Source organism: Etheostoma cragini, chromosome 21, assembly GCF_013103735.1.
Source record: "Etheostoma cragini isolate CJK2018 chromosome 21, CSU_Ecrag_1.0, whole genome shotgun sequence".
NCBI classification, from domain to species: Eukaryota; Metazoa; Chordata; class Actinopteri; order Perciformes; family Percidae; genus Etheostoma; species Etheostoma cragini.
The window spans coordinates 18,327,799-18,346,205 of record NC_048427.1 but is presented as its reverse complement, the minus strand read 5'-3'; the positions used below and the strand labels follow the sequence as shown (position 1 = coordinate 18,346,205).

General features: G+C 40.7%; 1 protein-coding gene across 1 annotated transcript; it reads left to right on the top strand.

Moving 5' to 3' along the window:
• The first annotated feature begins 690 nt into the window (after positions 1 to 690).
• Positions 691 to 18,096, top strand: adgra1a (adhesion G protein-coupled receptor A1a). The gene is made up of 6 exons (XM_034860161.1): positions 691 to 988; positions 9,189 to 9,316; positions 10,596 to 10,719; positions 13,711 to 13,862; positions 14,582 to 14,677; positions 14,761 to 18,096. Exons 1-6 carry the CDS (start codon positions 986 to 988, stop codon positions 16,229 to 16,231), a joined length of 1,974 nt encoding a protein of 657 aa, XP_034716052.1. The 5' UTR covers positions 691 to 985; the 3' UTR covers positions 16,232 to 18,096.
• Positions 18,097 to 18,407: the final 311 nt, after the last annotated feature.

Genomic DNA, 18,407 nt, shown 5'->3' with positions numbered 1-18,407 from the left:
GGGAGGAAAGCTTGACATTCCAAGGGCCCATGGTGCCCCCAAAAAATAGGTAAAGAATAACATAAAATTAGTAAACTAACCCAATTTGATTTTTTTGTCATGGGGCCCAAAATTCCTGGCGGCGCCCCTGCTTACATGATCTCACGTCAAAAAGACTTCCCATGGCTGCCCTAACCTGCAGCTGTGTGACTGTCTGCTGAAACGTCACTCCGCCTGCACTTTAGTTAACCACCCCCCAACCCACCCACCCACCGCCCATGCTCGGCTACGTAATGCGGCACATCGTTCCAGGCGAATGGAGCGCAGCCACTATCTCCACTGACCTGGATAAGGGCTGGATCGGCTCTGGACTGCACTCACATCGCAGGTTGGTCAGTCCTTTGATTTTCCCTAATAATAACATATCGTTGTTACAGACTATTTCACGTGTCATTTCTTCCGTTAACAACTTTGCAATTATGGAAGATATAACAGAATTATTGTGCATTTTCGAATCAAACATCACCCAGAGCGCAGGTGCACAGTCCAGCCAATAGGCTACTAAAGAAATGATAATTTGGCATATCAGATATATAATCTACGCTCAGTTTTATCTCCTGCCTCTATTCCTTTAAACAAGATCCATCCCCCCACCACCCCCACTGCCCACACTGCTGTGATGTAGGTTAAAACGACGCAGCATCGGACGTGCGGATGGAGTCGGGACCGGGGGACCTTGGCTGCCCGTCAGCGCCGCATCCGGAGCCGCCGAGCGGGAGGCAGAGCACCGGGCTGCTGGGAAACCTCCTGTGAACAGACCCTCCTCTGGTGCACCGGGAGAGTTGTAGGCTACAAAAGAAACACCAACTTGAATATAAAAAAAGAAAAGAAAAAACCCTCAGCCTGTTACATGGAGCCGGGTGGCGCTGGGTAGGGGGGGGGGGGGTCAGCAAGGCCCTCCGGGAGAGACCAGAGCTTCAACTCAAGTGTAACTCCACTAAAGCTAATGGTAAGATGCGTTTACCAGTTATCTATTATGGCATAGTCTACCTAATGTTTGTCTAACCCTTCAGTAGCCTAACCATTACCATCACCTAACCATTGTGAGTGATTTTTATTTGTATTCTTATGGATGTGTGATATATGTGTGTATTTGTGTTTGTTGTGTTATGGTTGTCTTGCTACTGGACGCCTACAATTTCCTTTGGGATGAATAAAGTATCTATCTATCTATCTATCTATCTATCTATCTATCTAATACTGCTTCCATGGCTGTCATCTGTGTGGGGATAGTGTGAGTGCATGAGGATTTTTGAAAAAAATAGGCTATTTTATTGAAGTCGAAGGTAGATACAGGTATGATGTGTCAGATTCAGATTTGCCAAGTTCTTGTTAAACACACTTTTGGGTTACGGGTCTGAACCTTGGGTTGCGAGGCTCTGGGTATTGGTGGTGCTCCTGTGGGTGTTGTGCCCCTATACGCCCAAAGAATACGTTGTCAGGAGTGGGACCTGTAGTACGGACTCAAGACCGTTTTTTTATGGTCTCGGGCTTGTCTTGGACTCGCTGGTATTTGGACTTGGACTTGTCTTTTACTCGCTGGTCTTGGTCTCGGTGTCCGGTCTTGCCAAATATGGCTTTTGGTCTCGACCGAGTCCAGGTGTCTTTATTATGTTTGTTTACATGTGATTATGTCTTTTCTACACTACATCTGGAGTAGAGCTATTGTCATTGAGTTGCTCAAATGCTCAGTACTACTACTTACTGTAGTAGTATCAGTTCTAATGCTCTGTACCAGTAACTACTGTGGCAGTATCAGTTCTAATGCTCAGTACTAGTACCTACTGCAGCAGTATGTGTTCTAATGCTCTGTACTAGTACCTACTGTAGCAGTATCAGTTCTAATGCTCAGTACTAGTACCTACTGCAGCAGTATGTGTTCTAATGCTCTGTACTAGTACCTACTGTAGCAGTATCAGTTCTAATACTCTGTACTAGTACGTACTGTAACAGCATCAGTTCTAATACTCTGTACTAGTACTTACTGTAGCAGCATCAGTTCTAATGCTCTGTACTAGTACCTACTGTAGCAGTATGTGTTTCTAATGCTCAGTACTAGTAAGTACTGTAGCAGTATCAGTTCTAATGCTCTGTACTAGTACCTACTGTAGCAGTAACAGTTCTAACGCTGCTGTCATGTGGTATCACCATATGTCATTCTGTTTTCTTTACATTAGATCAAATGATATCAAGGGGAATGGCTATACAGTACTTCCAAATCCTGGGTGTTGTGACACGGTTTTTGCTTTTTAATATCAGCAAATAACCCCAAATTGTAGCAGTGATAATGTCAAGTAATAAACTTGATAATGTTATGCATAAGACTTTTTTTCTGTCCTGGACTAGGACTCGAAACTCTTTGGACTCTGTCTGGACTCGGCCTTGACTAGTCCTGGTCTTGACTCCAGCCCTGCCTGTGTTAGCTGTGTCCAGTGATGTGGTCCTACCTCGGACACAACGCTGTGTCACCATGTCAGAGGTTTTCCCTCCTCTAATTAACAGGGCTGTTTTGATTGGATCCCCAGTATCTACTCTTCCTGGGGCTGTGAGACAAGAGCAAATACGTACCATTTTTTCGTAATTGAAACTCTTTTAGATAACATGAAACCATGGATGTATTATAGCCTATTTACCACACGAAACACCTACTTCAGGGGCGTAGCACAAAATTCTATGGGCCCCGCCGCACTGCTATTCAGATAGATTACAGATGGAGTCTGGTAATCAAACTAGGATATGGAAACTATTTTAATCACACAAGAAGCTCTTTGGGATCCTTTTGAACATTTGTTCTTCAAAATATTTTACCAAAAATATACCATAAGGGCCTTGTTTAGGTGTGGGATATTGCAGATTTCTACAAATTTGACATACTACTAGAGCTTTTACATCTATAGAAAGGTTCTCACAACAATGTGAAGAACAAAGTGCCTTAGTTTTATTTCAATAACTCCATGTCAAACAAATCAATTTGCCTCAGGTTGTTACTGCTACTGTAACATATTCAATTCAATTCAATTTTATTTATAGTATCAATTCATAACAAGCGTTATCTCAAGACACTTTTCATATAGAGTAGGTCTAGACCACACTCCGGAATTTACAAGGACCCAATAATTATAGTAGTTTCCTACAGAGCAAGCAACAGTGCGACATATGAACATATCGATTTTTTTAAATATTATTTCTACACCTTTTAGTACCCGGGGCCCTCCTCACATGAGGGCCCTGGGTACTCAGTCCCCTTTTCCCTCCAGTCCGACGCCCCAGAGCTACTGAATCCACAGCCTACTCTGGCTCAAATGAATAAAGACGCTCATCTATTTACAACGAAATCATCCACATTTGTCGAAATCATTATCATAGGCCTATTGAGCAATTACATTGAAAGTCTTTAAGATAACAGGTGCCTATCATTTCTGTAGCCTCGGCTACATCGAAACAACAGACATTTTTTTCTCGACTCCACATTGCTGTCTTCGGACAAAACCCCACGTCCTGAGGTAGATGATGTCGGACACTTTTAGCAACAATCTCGGCCTGTCAGTAGTACAAAAAAATCAAGGCTGCACAATTGCCAAATTAGGTGACAACGCAGCTCAATTTGCACCGGCCGGTCATTGCGATCTCGTGCAATGCTGGAATAACGATTTTTGGTCGCATCCGTCTATTAGACACAAAAAGCATTGGGAATGGGGTATATGGATATATGTGCAAACTGCCATCCCTAATTTCCACTGAGCCAAATTAAAAGGGACCCATAAAGAACACTTTAACCAAGATCTAGCTGAGTACATATTGGTGTTTTTGACTGCTGGTGGAGCTCGACTCAAAATAAATCAGGCTTTTGATCAGCCCTGAGACATCTAGCATATTGGCTCAGGACATCCTGATACTGATGAAATGTGTCTAATACACTCAAGATCAGTAATCCTGAAGAGTGCTTGATTCAGCTCTTAGGTCTCAAAGAAATAAACAGTAGGAAGTCAATACAATAGGTGAATGCTTCTGCTTTCAGCCAATCACGTGCACTTATTTTTCCTCTTGTACCAAGTTGTATCCGGATTCCCTGTAACTGGTGGAAGCTGTTGAAAATCTCTAATGCGCTAAAACAATCATGATTATCACACATAAGCACAGGAATCGGATTCAGAACAAAAGAAGCCGTATTACAAAATCTTGGCTCGTGACAAAGCTCGTGGTTGGTCATCAGAGATATGGGACTGTGCACAGATCTCTGCTGCTGTGTGTGCATGCCTGTATTTTTTTTTCTCCATTTTATGGGATCTGCAAAGGATTTAATCAGTCATGCTCTGTCTAATAGATGGGTTGCCCAGTAGAGCGTGATGAGAGCGCATGCTGTCCCGGAGAGAGAGAAAGAGATGAGAGGCGGAAGACATGACAGTGTCTCTAAAATACAAGGCCTTGAAACGCAAAGGAAAAGCGAGTTGACGCTGTCATGAAGACGGAGCCAAGTTAGCTCTTGATTCCTGCCTCCACAGGAATCTTCAGCTTGAATTATGCACGTGCAGGGGGGTGCTCCAATGAAAGAAAGGACAAGGCCTAACTGTTGTGTGAAAGGCACGTTTTGCCTTTTAACACAGAGGGAATGCCAGACCTGTCCAGGAGATGCACATCTTACTGTAGATGAGTCACTTTATCTAAGCCTCCTCCACACTGCTGCCTCCACAGCTAAATCATCGGAGCTTAAGTAATAGTCATGCCAGTGCAGTGATTCACTGCACTGGCTTGTTGGTAGCCTCATGGATTTGCCATCACCTAAAAAAGGACTAAATATGTTTTATGAAATGTCAATCAAAAGTGTAGATTAAAAGGAATACTTTGACATGTTGTGTTCACTTTGCACTCTTACAGAGAGCACGTTACTGAGCAGTACAAGCACATTTATTTACCTTTTTGGAATTATATAGCTCTACAAGGTAACAAAACACCACGCCAAATTCTGTCCTCAATGTAGCATGTAGTTTTTTTAACATTAAGAGTTCCCCCAGCTTGCCTATGGTTTGAGGAAATGAAATGGAATCTTGCCCCTTATGAGGTCATAAGGGGAAAGGATACCTCTCCTTTCTATGCTTTGCCCACCCAGAGAATGCAGCCCACCAATGAGAGAGAGAGACATCATGGCTTTCAAACGACCAAAGTGGCATAATAGCATAAATTATTATTAATATCTCCTGACATGGCACCAGGAGTCTACATACACTAAGTATCACCTTACTGTGCATTCCAGTGCAATGTAAATGTCAAATCAATGCTAATGCGAAGAGTTGCATGCACACACTTGGGCGATAGGAGATAAGGTTGATGGTTATGGTTTTTCTATAAATAATTAACAGAAAAACACGTAATAATTACAATACAGTTATCCAATCACACTTAATTAGATAGCCAACACACAGCTATTAGTACTCAAGTGAGTAAGAGGTAGGCCTCGCACTGCTGAAATCATAAAGTACTACACAACAGATAAACATTCATTTTACAACAATTAAATATACAACAACAATGATAAACAACAATTACATCAGAAATTCAACATTCTGAATTAGGTTATTATGAACAATTATTGAATTATATGCACACAATGTTATTTCTGTTGTCTCAAGGCAAACAACAAGCATTTAATGACATCCAATCTACAATAAGTATAAAACAACATATTTTTCCGATGTTTTTTGCTCATTTTTTTGTACACTTTTTTTTAATTCATAGCTTATAAACATTGTTTTTATGACATTATACAAAAACAAATAATTTAGTTTTTTGTCTCCTTTTTTGTCATTTCTTCTGAGGTCTTGGTCACTTTTTAAAATTCAATGAAAATTCGGTGAAAGTAATCATCCATTTTATCTGAAGAACATTGTATGGCAGCCATGTTATTTTTAGGAAATTTGGTTGAAAGAAAGCCAAGTTCCTGATTTAGAAAATAAAAAAAAACTAGTTAATTTGACCCGAGGACAACATGAGGGTTAACTTCAAATATCAATTGCTATTCTTCGTATTCAAATCTATTGAAAACAATAAATGCAGCTAAAATATAAATCATTCACATGTTGAAGCTTTTCAAATCTGTGCTGGTTTTCATTGTCTTATGCAAGTAAATTAATTATCTTTCTGTTTTGGACTTCTAGGCGAAGAAAAAAATGGGATAAGCAATTTCACTTTTTTAACATCAATGTATGAATTTATTATACAGCCGGGTTCACCTGTTCTAGCTTGAGCTTCCCAGATTATTTGCCTTTTGCTAATTCAATTACATATTTCTGGAGACACTGAAATCCATGTTATGTTTTACATGTTTAATGACATGCAGTTATCTTAAGACTTTAGTGCAGTTAGGCAACACCACAACTACATTAAGCCGTCATATTTATCCATAAGATTATGCTAATTGACATTTACATTGCACTTGAATGCACAGGGGGTTTTAAGGTCATAGTCACTCAGTGTATGTAGAATCCTGGTGCCATGCTAGGAGATATCATTAATGCACCCATACTGAAAGAGCCGTGAGTAATTGTGCAGGGATCTGGAAACATGCAGCACAGTCCAACCTCCAGCAGCAAGTCTGCAGGCTTCATATAGCCATTCTGAGCAGCATGAGTGAAGTTGGATGTTAGCATAGATGTTATCATTTGCATAGAGGAACATGATACATGTTAATTTCACTTGCACGTGTTATGTGATGTCGTCGCGGGATAAGAGGTCGAAGGCTACAGGACAAGGGGTGTTGCGATGACATCATCGATACGCAATTAAGTCAAAAGGGTGTCATTTTTGAATTTTTTAACCCTGGGACCAGGTTTCAAAGAAGTGCGTTTTCAGGCGGTGCGCTTACAGGAGTTGTTTCCGTGTGCATGGCCCCTAAAATTCACTGATTAACACATTGTGTCCTGTTTTGTTTGTAACTATAGTGAACAGCTGGATGAAGTTACCACGTGGTGCTTGCTTGGGACTTGTGCTGCTTTCATATCATATATAATGCATAGAAGAGATGGAAAGACTCCCATGTTTGCAACTTGCGAGTGTAGGCTAAATGGAGGGTTGTCTGTTTGCAGAGTTAATGGTTTAGGGAGTAAAAATGCCATAACAACATATCACAAGATCCATGTTGTCAAAGCTGTAGAGTTAGCTGCAGCTTTCCCTCCTCCCCCTCTGCCTACAATCAGAAGAGCACATCATGCACTAGCTTTATAACATAAGCTGTGTTCCCAACCAGTCCCTCATTCATTAACTCACTAATCCCTATATAGTGTTTCTGAACCCTTGTGTTCTCTTCCCGCCAACCTGGATTTTTTTTCTCTAAAATTTAAAATAAAAACCCTTTAATCAAGGTTATGGTCGTCTTTTTTTTACCCTTTTGTGTCTTTCCCCCAATGATTTTGTCACTTTTCCAGTGTCTGTCAAATTTCTTCATGTCAAGCCATTTGAAATGTTTGTGGATTTGTCCCGAAATTTTTAAAGCTTGTCTTTATTTGACATTTTTGTAACTTTTTTCAACATCTTTTCACGTTTTTGTCACTTTATTTGACATTTGTCAATGTGATTATTTGTTCACATTTTAGTCACTTTTATTGTCATTTTTCTCTCTTTTTTACACTTTTTTTTAAAGTTCTTTGACCAATTGTTTTTTTCTCCGAATGCTATAAAATGGACAAAGAACGCACAAATTCAATAAAAGTAGTGACCTGAATATTTATTTACCTTGTGAGGAGCGTTGTTGGGAACCATCCAAGTTACTTTTTTGGAAAATTTGTTTGAAAGAAAAAACAAATTTCTGAAAAGAAAGCATTTGGAAAGGGGTCAAATTTGACTCGAAGACAACAGGAGGGTTAAATATTACTATCTAGGGAGATTTCTGACAATTTGTGTGATGGATGCAAATCAAAACAAAAATACTTGTCATACGTCCCTGAAATAACCCGAACACTGGAGAATAGTAAATTGTTATATATATCTTGCATGATTCATTTAAACTTAAGAAATGAAACCCACACACAGCTATGGACTGTATATAAAGAAGGACGATGTCGGTGAAACCGATTAATCATAATCCCACCCCGCTCGACCAATCACGAGACAATCCCGGCTGTCAATCAAGACGTGTCACTCCGTTTTTATAGCATCAAGTAACTATTAAAATTTGAACAAAACATTTGAATAAGCGTGATCACACCTACCTAAAACACCAGAAACAATCTTTTTTTTAACATGTACTTTGATCCTTTTTAGTTTGTCCCATCAGCTAACATGGAGGTTGTTGCTTGTTGAGTCACGCATGCTGCACACGCACATGCTTTGCATAGTTTGAGCCGATTGTCCAAAGGAATCCTGTAAACTTACCGGCTGAAGACACAATTTTGTGAAACCTGGTCCCAGGGTAAAAAAATTCAAAACGCACACTTGCCTATCAATGATGTCATCGCCATCGCTCGTCCTGTAGCCTTCGACCTCTTATCCCGCGACGACGTCTCATAAAAACAACAATGGCGGACTACATGCTTGTGTTCCTGCTGGAGGAGACATTGAACCTTTTAGGCTGTATACAGTGCTACCAGCTATAGGCCTGGAATATGACGCACATTATCTTGACACGATTCCTTTATCCATTCATCCATATTTAATTTAAAAAGTAACATTACATCACAATATAAACGAGCCTGACTCTGACTTTAAAAACTGTTTTTCAGCAGGTTCCTGTTCTGCAGAAACGTGGTTACAGCACGTCGGGACAGAGACATGTATACAAGACATCAGCATGGGCTAGACAAATCCAGACAATGCAAACAAGGCTTGGACAATACATACACGATGCAAGGGAGGACGGGAAAAGTTAGTGTTTTGACACAAGTGGACGTGGTCTTAGAGGTGTTGGATGCTTTTTTTTTTATTTGGACTGTCTCCAGTCTATGTGCTAAGCTGGGCAAATAAGATCCTGACTATAACCATAAGCCAATTAATGTTTTTTTATTCCTCTTTTTAATCAACTTTAGCATGGGTGTGTAAACTTTCTCAAGCCACCATATATATATATATATATATATATATATATATATATATATATAGATATATGTTTGGTAAATTTCATTCTTATGAATCTTAATTTGTAAACTTCTGTCATTCTGCAGGATTTGAAGAAAGTGCTCTCCTTCCCTCCATACCCCGGGGATTACCTGCATCCAGTGGTGTATGCCTGCACAGCAGTCATGCTGCTCTGTCTGCTCGTCTCCGTCATGACCTACATCGTCCACCACAGGTGAGAAGAACATTTAATGACCCTTCTGTTGTCCTTGGGTCAAATTTGACCCGTTTACAAAAACTTTCTACATCAGAACTATGACAAAAGAACCTTGAAAAAAGTGATACATGTTGAAAAAATACTACAAAAATGCACGAAAAAAAGTCAACAAAAACATTCTTTTTTATATGCTGATAAAATTTGAAAAAGTGACACAAAAATATCATAGTCATTGGAAAAAGCCACAAAAAAAATTTAAATAAATTGAATGAAACATAATTAAAAAAAAACGTCAAAGTGACAAAAAAATTGAAATGATATTGACAAAAAAATTGAGAAAAGTGTAGAAAAAGAACAAAATGTCGAGATTTCAACCCAGAAAAAGACAAAGTTGCAGGTCGACAGGAAGACAACACAACGGTTAAAAGACGGTTTCACAGTGTTGTCGTCTATCTTAAAACAATACTCACTAACCCATAAGCACATTAAAAGAGCTACCGGTTGCTTGGCATAGCTTTTTTCAACATCTGAGGGGGGGCACATATTAAGCAAGGGGTCTGGGGGTGCTCCTCCAAGAAATCTTGAGCATCAAACACTTAATTTCCTGCATTCTGTTGAATTTCTATGCACCAATTTCTGCTTTTTCTGCAAGAATTGAATGAATGGAAATGTTGTATTACGTCCTGTTCCAACATTGCATAATTGCTTTTTCTTCTTTAAATTTTTTTGGCTTTTTGCTCTACCAGTTTGTCAAAATAAAAGTCCTCTTTTAAAATGTTCTTAGTGTTCACTTGTCCTCAGGTCAAATTTGACCCATTTTCAAAAAGTCTATCAGAAATTTGGGTTTCTTTAAACCAAATTGTTAACAGAAATAACATGGATGGTTCCATACAATTCTCTTTGCGAGTAAAACATATGATCGGTTTAATACTTTCATTGAATTTAGCTTTTTTTTTTCAATTTTATAGCATTTCAAGAAAGAAATTTATAAAAGAAAGTTGAAAAAAGTGACACAAATGTCGGGAAAAGCTTCAAAACATCGGGGAAAGCAAGAAAAGTGTAGAAAAAAAAAATGTGTCCCTAAAAAATAAAAAATTGCATGGTCGATCGGAAGACAACACAAGGGTTAATTTGGCATATGCGTACGTCATTACCCATCCAGATACTGGTAATCCTACTGATTAACAACATCATATACATTTCTGCAACCCACTGTTTTAGTGTGATTACCCAGCAGTGGATGCAGAGTAGGTAAAAGGACGTCCATCTTTTTTAACTTTGAACTCGTTGTTTGCAGTGCGGTCCGCATCAGCAGGAATGGCTGGCACACACTTCTCAACTTCCTCTTTCACACGGGGCTGACATTTGGAGTTTTCGCCGGGGGCATCAATCAGATCAACTTACCTTTCGTGTGCCAAATTGTAAGTTGTTGTTTTCTTACTTTCTGAAAACTGAAAGCTCCCTTTAGCTGTTGCTGAAGCCGTTTGAGGTCACTGGCAGCTATAGGCATCACTCAGAAACTGAGAGAGGCATCAGTGTCTGTGGGAAAGTAAATGTTCACTGAGTGTTAAGTTAAATCACTACCACGAGGCCTGCTCTATATCATCTGCTGGTTTCCATGCAAGCTACTCATGAATCTGAATCAGCTTTATTTGCCAGGTATGAGGAAACATACGAGGAATTTTACTTTGGAATTTCGCTGCTCCCAATGTGCTTACACATACAAAACAACCAAACAATATATACACACATTAATATATACACACTAATATATACATACTCTAAACAGAAACAATATAGAGGCATGAGTGCAATAAAAATTATTTAAATGTGGAGCATAAGGCAAGGGATGCAGGGATAAATAGTATTGTGTTATTATATTACAATATGAACAGAGTGAACATTATGAAGGGAATGAGAATAATACTATTGATAATAAGTGTGAGATGTGTTCTGGCTCACATATACAGAATAGTCTATATTTGCTATTGAACCTATTGTTTCTTTACAACACTATGTTGAGTGGATAAGTATGAAGTATTTTCTTGTGTTAATCACTGTCTAGTCTCGCATTGCCAGACCTATCTTCACAGCGCTAAAGAGGATAGGAGAATAAACGGTCAGGGGTCGTTTGCATTTCGTTACACCAATCAAGTCATGACCGAAAGAACGAGATCCCGGTTACAAGCAGCTGAAATGGGTTTCCTCAGGAGGGGGGCTGGCGTCTCCCTTAGAGATAGGGTGAGAAGCTCAGTCATCTGTAAGGAGCTCGGAGTAGAGCCGCTGCTCCTTCATGTTGAAAGGAGCCAGTTGAGGTGGTTCGGGCATCTGGTAATGAGGCCACCAGGGCACCTCCCTAGGGAGGTGTTCCAGGCACGTCCAGCTGGGAGGAGGTGGTGTAATCTAGGTGGCGCTTAGATTGGGACGCAGCGACGGAGGCTCTGCAAAATTTTCTCGGGAACGAACTTGTTTTGTTGGAACATTTGCATACAATATTAAATGAAGTTACACAATACAGTAACATGACATGAGCTCTTTAAATTGGATAAACGTCATTTGAACTTGCCAGTGTATCGCTGAGTATTTTGTCTGTAGTAAACCCCCCCCAAAAAACCCGTCCCAGTGGTTTTAAAATGCTGATGGTATGCTAACTATAATTTAACTGTGAAGATATTCGCTCAGTTTGTGTCCAGTCGGAACACTTAGGCATTGTCCATTCTTCATTCAAAGTGTCATCAAAGATGCTTTAAATGTGATTTAAAATGAATTAAAAAGGAAATACAAACTGTCTGAATATGTCCTTGTACTAAATTAACAGAATAGTTTGGCATTTTGGGAAATATGCCAGTTTACGTTTGATCTGAGAGTGAGACAAGAAGATCAATACCACCTCTTATATCTTTCTGTAAAGTATGAAGCAGGAGACAAGTATCTTGGTTTAGCAAAAAGATTGCAAGCGGGGGGGGGGCAAGCGTGACATGTTAAATATCATGCTGTATCTTGTTTCTTTAATTTCTCCCAATCAATAAATAGTCCATTGAAACCGCAACTTTTACACTTCAGTTTGTGTATGTGTTAAAATTGTAAGTATAGGGCGATAAGCTAAAATAACCATTTCCTTGCCCAAGCTTAGATAGATAGATAGATAGATAGATAGATAGATAGATAGATAGATAGATAGATAGATAAACAGACAGATAGATAGATAGATAGATAGATAGATAGATAGATAGATAGATAGATAGATAGATAGATAGATGGATAGATAGACTTTTACAAACAGGCATGAGCCTTGGTAAATAATCATGTAATGAATTGTAGTGCTAGTACAGATTTAAAACTGCATAAGTATAAATTGCATCCAGACATAAGCAGATACAAGCTAAAACTACATCAATGAACTGACATAGAGTTTACCTATATAATATAACAAGGCTTACCAGTTAAGTGACATGCATATTGACCTAAATGAACAAACAGACCTAGTAGTTATATAGAAATGCCAATTGATGTTAATGTTAACATATGCTTTTCCTACTGTGACGGATACTGTGTGCTAACAAACTAGCGCTGGTGTTCACAATGATTTCCAACAAGTCACTGGCTCAGTGTGTCCACTAATTTCATTGGTAATTTCATTGGAATATTTATTGGAAAATTTGGTCATGAAAAACTTAATTGTTTTAGAAGCAAACGTACTCTAGTGCACTAAAGTGAGGCTTTGACGTTAAAAAAAGCCCAGTAAAACTGTAAATCCCTATTGAATCAAAATAGAATGTTTTTCTCATCTGTGAAAGATTTGGAATTGAAATCAGAATCGTTAAAATCAAAACAAATCACAACCCAAGTGGGCGGACACACCTCTTCAACCCTCATTCCTAACACTGGAACACCACAGGGCTGTGTTCCGAGATCCCTGCTGTACTTCCTGTATACCTACCACTGTGGAACCAGTTTTGACTCCAACACCATCACCAAGTTTGCTGAGGACACAGCAGGGGGCCCAATCACAGACAACAATCGAAAGGCCTACATGATAGAAAAAGGACCTGACCCAAGGGTCCCTAGGTGGAGAGGACAGCTTCAAGTACCTTGGTGTCCACATCTTTGATGGGGAAAAAGGGAAAGAGGAGACTGTTCACCTGGGAAACCTGACGATATTCCAAGTATCCCCTCAAATACTTTAGTGGACCAAAACATCATTTGACCAATTACAACATTTTGTAGTCCTGATATACAGAGTATTTGGTGTCAAACTGTTTTCATTCAGTGATTTATAATAGTGGTATAATAGGGTGGAGCACAATCTGTGGTATCATTAATACGCTTTCATCTCAAATTCATGTGCAAAACACTAAATGAACAATTAACTCATATTGCTTTTAATAATCTTTGTTTACAACTTTATTTAGATTGGCATTGTGCTCCACTATGCATCTTTGTCTACCATGCTGTGGCTGACATTTACTGCTAGAAACATCTGTAACGATGTGTCCAAAGACCCACTTCGGCCCCAGAAGAGGAATGGCCCAGCCCAGACTCGCACCAAACCAACCGTCCTCAGGTAAGCTGTGAGCAATAAGCAGGTTTTTACCACTGTTTTTTAAGATTATTTTTTGGGGCCTTTCCCTTTAATTAAAGTAACAGTGGACAGATATGAAAGGATGAGAGAGATGGGGGATGACACGCAGCAAATGGCCGCAGGTTGGACTCGAACCCGACTATAGGCTAATGTAACAAAACAAAATGCTCACAATGACAATGTTACATGCCAATCTTTGGTAGTTAGCTTTCTTGCCACTGTCACACTGTTGCTTGCTCTGGAGGGAACTACTAGAACTGTTGGGTCCTTTTAAATTCCGGAGTATGGTCTAGACCTACTCTATCTGTAAAGTGTCTCGAGATAACTCTTGTTATGAATTGATGCTATAAATAAAATTGAATTGAATTGAATTAACTTTGCAAGTTAATACTAAACACATTGTACAGCTGAGGCTGATGGTAGTGTCATTGGTTTTGCAGATGTTTGGTCATAAACTAAAGTATTCAACACATTTTGCCACTATGATGGCACTAGATGACAAGTCAAAGAACCACCAAATTTATTACAATTCGTCGGACGGAAATGACGGAAATATAAATGTCAGAACCAAATTTCAAGGCAACAGCTTTCACCCTGTTTAAATGCACCATGGATATCTATACCAGATTTCACAGCAATCCATTCAATAGTTTTAAAATAATAAAAATATGAATTTGAATAATTTTATACATTTTTTGCAGATTTTATCTTGTAAGTGATGGAGTCCCTCTCGTGATTGTTGGAGTTACGGCAGCATTTGGTATGGATAACTATGGCAGCAGGGACGACGCCTTGTAGTAAGTACTCCTTATTTTGGAACAATCATGTGTTCATTCATTTTTCAGTGAATAAGACACCTTTATGTCACTGTCTTTTTCAGTTGCTGGATGGCATGGGAACCAAGCCTGGGAGGTTTCTATGCCCCCATGGGTCTTCTGGTCTTGGTCATGTCTGTGTACTTCTTGTGTACTTACATCCAACTTAAACGCCACCCAGAGAAGAAGTATGAGCTGCGAGTTCTGAGTGAGGAGCAGCAGCAGTTATCATTTAGTGAGCCAAACCATCACTGCCACACCGACACCGGAGGAGATTCTAGGCCCAGTGGAGACTGTCCGCCATTTGCAGCAGGTGTGTCGGTGCTGGCCAATGAGCACTCATTTAAATCACAGCTCCGAGCAACAGCCTTCACCCTCTTTCTGTACCTGTCTACCTGGGCTTTAGGAGCCTTGGCGGTATCAATGGGGCATTTCCTGGATATGATATTCAGCTGCCTGTATGGGGCTTTTTGCGTCACTTTGGGACTCTTCCTTCTCATCCAGCACTGTGCCAAACGTGATGATGTATGGCACCGCTGGTGGGCCTGTTGCCCGTCCAAGTCCAAGTCAGAGGACGGGAATGGGGACGGACAGAGCCAGAGGCAGGAGCTCCATCAGCCCCACTGCCACTTGAACTCCCCATGCTCAGGCAAGCATCCTCTGCTCTCTCCTCACCTAGTGCAGAGTCCTTACCACAAAATGACACCACATTCCCAGAGTCCTGCACCCGGTCACACAGGTCCGTGCTGCGTGGCCGTGATGAGTCCCGCCAGCCCCATCTCACCTCTTGCTGAACCAGTGTCCTCACCTCGTCCACAGTTGCTTTCTGACGAGCTCCCACGTCCCACTCTGCCTCTACAGAGCTGCCTTAATGACAGAACAAAGTCACGCTCCTTCAACCGCCCACGTCCATGCCTCCAGGACTACCGTTCTCACATAACGTCCGTCAGTATGGATGGGAGTGTGCACAGCTCCCACCAAGACAGCCCTCATGCAATGCACCACCTTGAAGACTCTCCACTGGTTGCTATCAGCCCGCAGCCAGACCTCCAGCTCCCCTGCCCCAGCCCTCACTTGGATAAGCAGATGGCTTCCTGCCACAGCTTGCAACACCAAAACTCAATGACGTCCTGTCACAGCCGCGCACACAGCATGCAAGACAGCATTTCTTCCTGTCACAGCCTCCTCCTGCCTGCTCATGGGGTCCACACCTGCCAGTGGCACATGTACAGCTCAGCAGATCACGCTTCCACTACTAGCTGCTGCGAGAAACCTGACCCCTTTACCTTGCAATTTCAGCAAGACCCTGACACGTACAGCTGCATGTCAAAGACAACAGATAAAGAAAAAGATAACCTCTGCGTACAAGGGGAGCATAAAAGTTTCCCAAGAAATACTCTGCCTCGGCAGCACGGCAATTTCAGCCGGCGAGGTACCATCGGCCGGAACATGAGCCTGCAGGAAGACAGCCTGTATGGTTCAGACGCCCCAGGAAACATACGGACTGGCCCTTGGAAGAATGAAACCACCGTATAGTTTTCTCATACATGTACCTGTACTTGCCAGACCTTCCATCACCCCTGTAATCCAATTACTCCGTAAGTGTTTGGGTTTCAATGCCTTCAGCTTTGCCCTTAAACCACAGGTTGAGTTTTCAGTGAGGCCTCGTGTTGTGCTATCTCAGAACCCTTTATGACAAAGTTATCTTACAGTGTGTTACTTATCAGTTTTTATAAAGACAGGTTCTATCATTGTTGAATTAATATTCTGCTCCATGCTGTTTAAAGTTGCAATCAGTATTGTAGGGCTCCGTAAGGGCGCGCTGGTTCAATAGTCTGCGAGGTCACAGCAAGACAGCCTTGAGTTTGAACTCTTCATCAGTTCCAGTTGGGGCCTATTTGTGTGGAGTTTGAATGTTTTCTCAATGTTTGTGTCAGTTGTTCCTCATTACTCCTACAGTCCACAGGCATGCAGGTCAGCTGCAAGGAATATTCCAACCTAAAGGGTCTACACAGATTTAAAACTATGGACCTAATCCCATACAGACCAGGGCAAAACATACCTAAACTCAGTGGGCTAAAATGACTTGTCCAACATGAGAGACCTGATCCAGAAGGGACTCAAGGACGGTCAGACCCAATCTAAACAGACCCAAAGGTTCCATTGACCTTTAAAATGACTTGTCTAACATAAGACCCTTATCCAGAAGGGACTCAAGGGCAGTCAGACCCATATCTAAATCGACCCAAAGGTTGCATTGACCCTTAAAATGACTCGTCTAACATAAGAGACCTTGATCCAGAAGGGACTCGAGGACAGTTAGACCCATATCTAAATCGACCCAAAGGTTGCATTGACCCTTAAAATGACTCGTCTAACATAAGAGACCTTGATCCAGAAGGGACTCGAGGAAAGTTAGACCCAATCTAAATAGACCCAAAGGTTGCATTGACTTTTAAAATGACTCGTCTAACATAAGACACCTGATCCAGAAGGGACTTGAGGACATTTAGACCCAATCTAAATAGACCCAAACGTTGCATTGAACCCTAAAATGACTTTTCTAAATTAAGAGACCTGATCCAGAAGGGACTCAAGGACGGTCAGACCCAATCTAAATAGACCCAAAGGTTGCACTGACCCCTAAAATGACTTGTCTAAAATAAGAGACCTGATCCAGAAGGGACTCAAGGAAAGTTAGACCCAATCTAAATAGACCCAAAGGTTGCATTGCCCTTAAAGTTAAACTGGCTTAAACATTCTGTTTACCAGCAGTCATTACCCAGCAAGCTATGCTGTAAAATCAGCTATATGGACATTTAAAATGAATGATCTCATGGGGAAATGTTAAGGCCGTGAGTGACGCACTGAAGCAACCTTGAGCCGTGAAGGACCAACGGATTCTGATGGCTGACGTTGAATCGGCCTAAAAAACATAATATGGCAAACGTACAATGAGATATACACAGCTACTTTCGTAGTTATTTCAGCAATAACAACATTTCTAAATACCAACATATTACAAAATAAACTTAATAGACCTCCCTCTTTCTGCACCATCTACAACATAAACAATTAGCACCCCGAGCAAGAAAGCTGCCTTGCAAGCCAGTCGACCAGCCTCTAGATGAGTAAAATAAGAACTTAATGTTTCATTCACACACTCTTATCACATCTTAGGAAAGCACATTACTATCGCCATATGACAATTTTGTTTGGCTAATCCAATTACACCATGAGCTGCAAACGTGTATTAAAACTCTATTGTTACATGCAATTCTACCATAGACTGTAAAAATAGTGGATGTAGCAGCAGTGACCTCACCCACTGGTTTGTTGACTGCCGTTTTGAAGCCTCGAGTTTGGCAATTTGCCCGTCGCCATCTTGTTTTTTTGAAACCTGTCTTGATGAAATCAGCAATGGCGCAGCGCTAAGCTAAATGCTAAAGAGGGAAAGGGAGTCATCCAGTGGAGATATACCGATAATGAAAATAACATGAACTGCTGTACGACAAATCAAAATCGGTAGCTAGCTAGCTTGTTAGTTGGCAGAACGAGATAATTTTAGGTGACGAAAATGTTCCAATTAACTTTGTTGAAGTGTGAGAAGTTCAAAATTTGAGTTGAAAACACGGACAACACCCAAAAACTAGTTCACGGCTATTTTAATGTCAACATTAACATCGCTAATCCTTGAAGTAGCCCCTGCTTT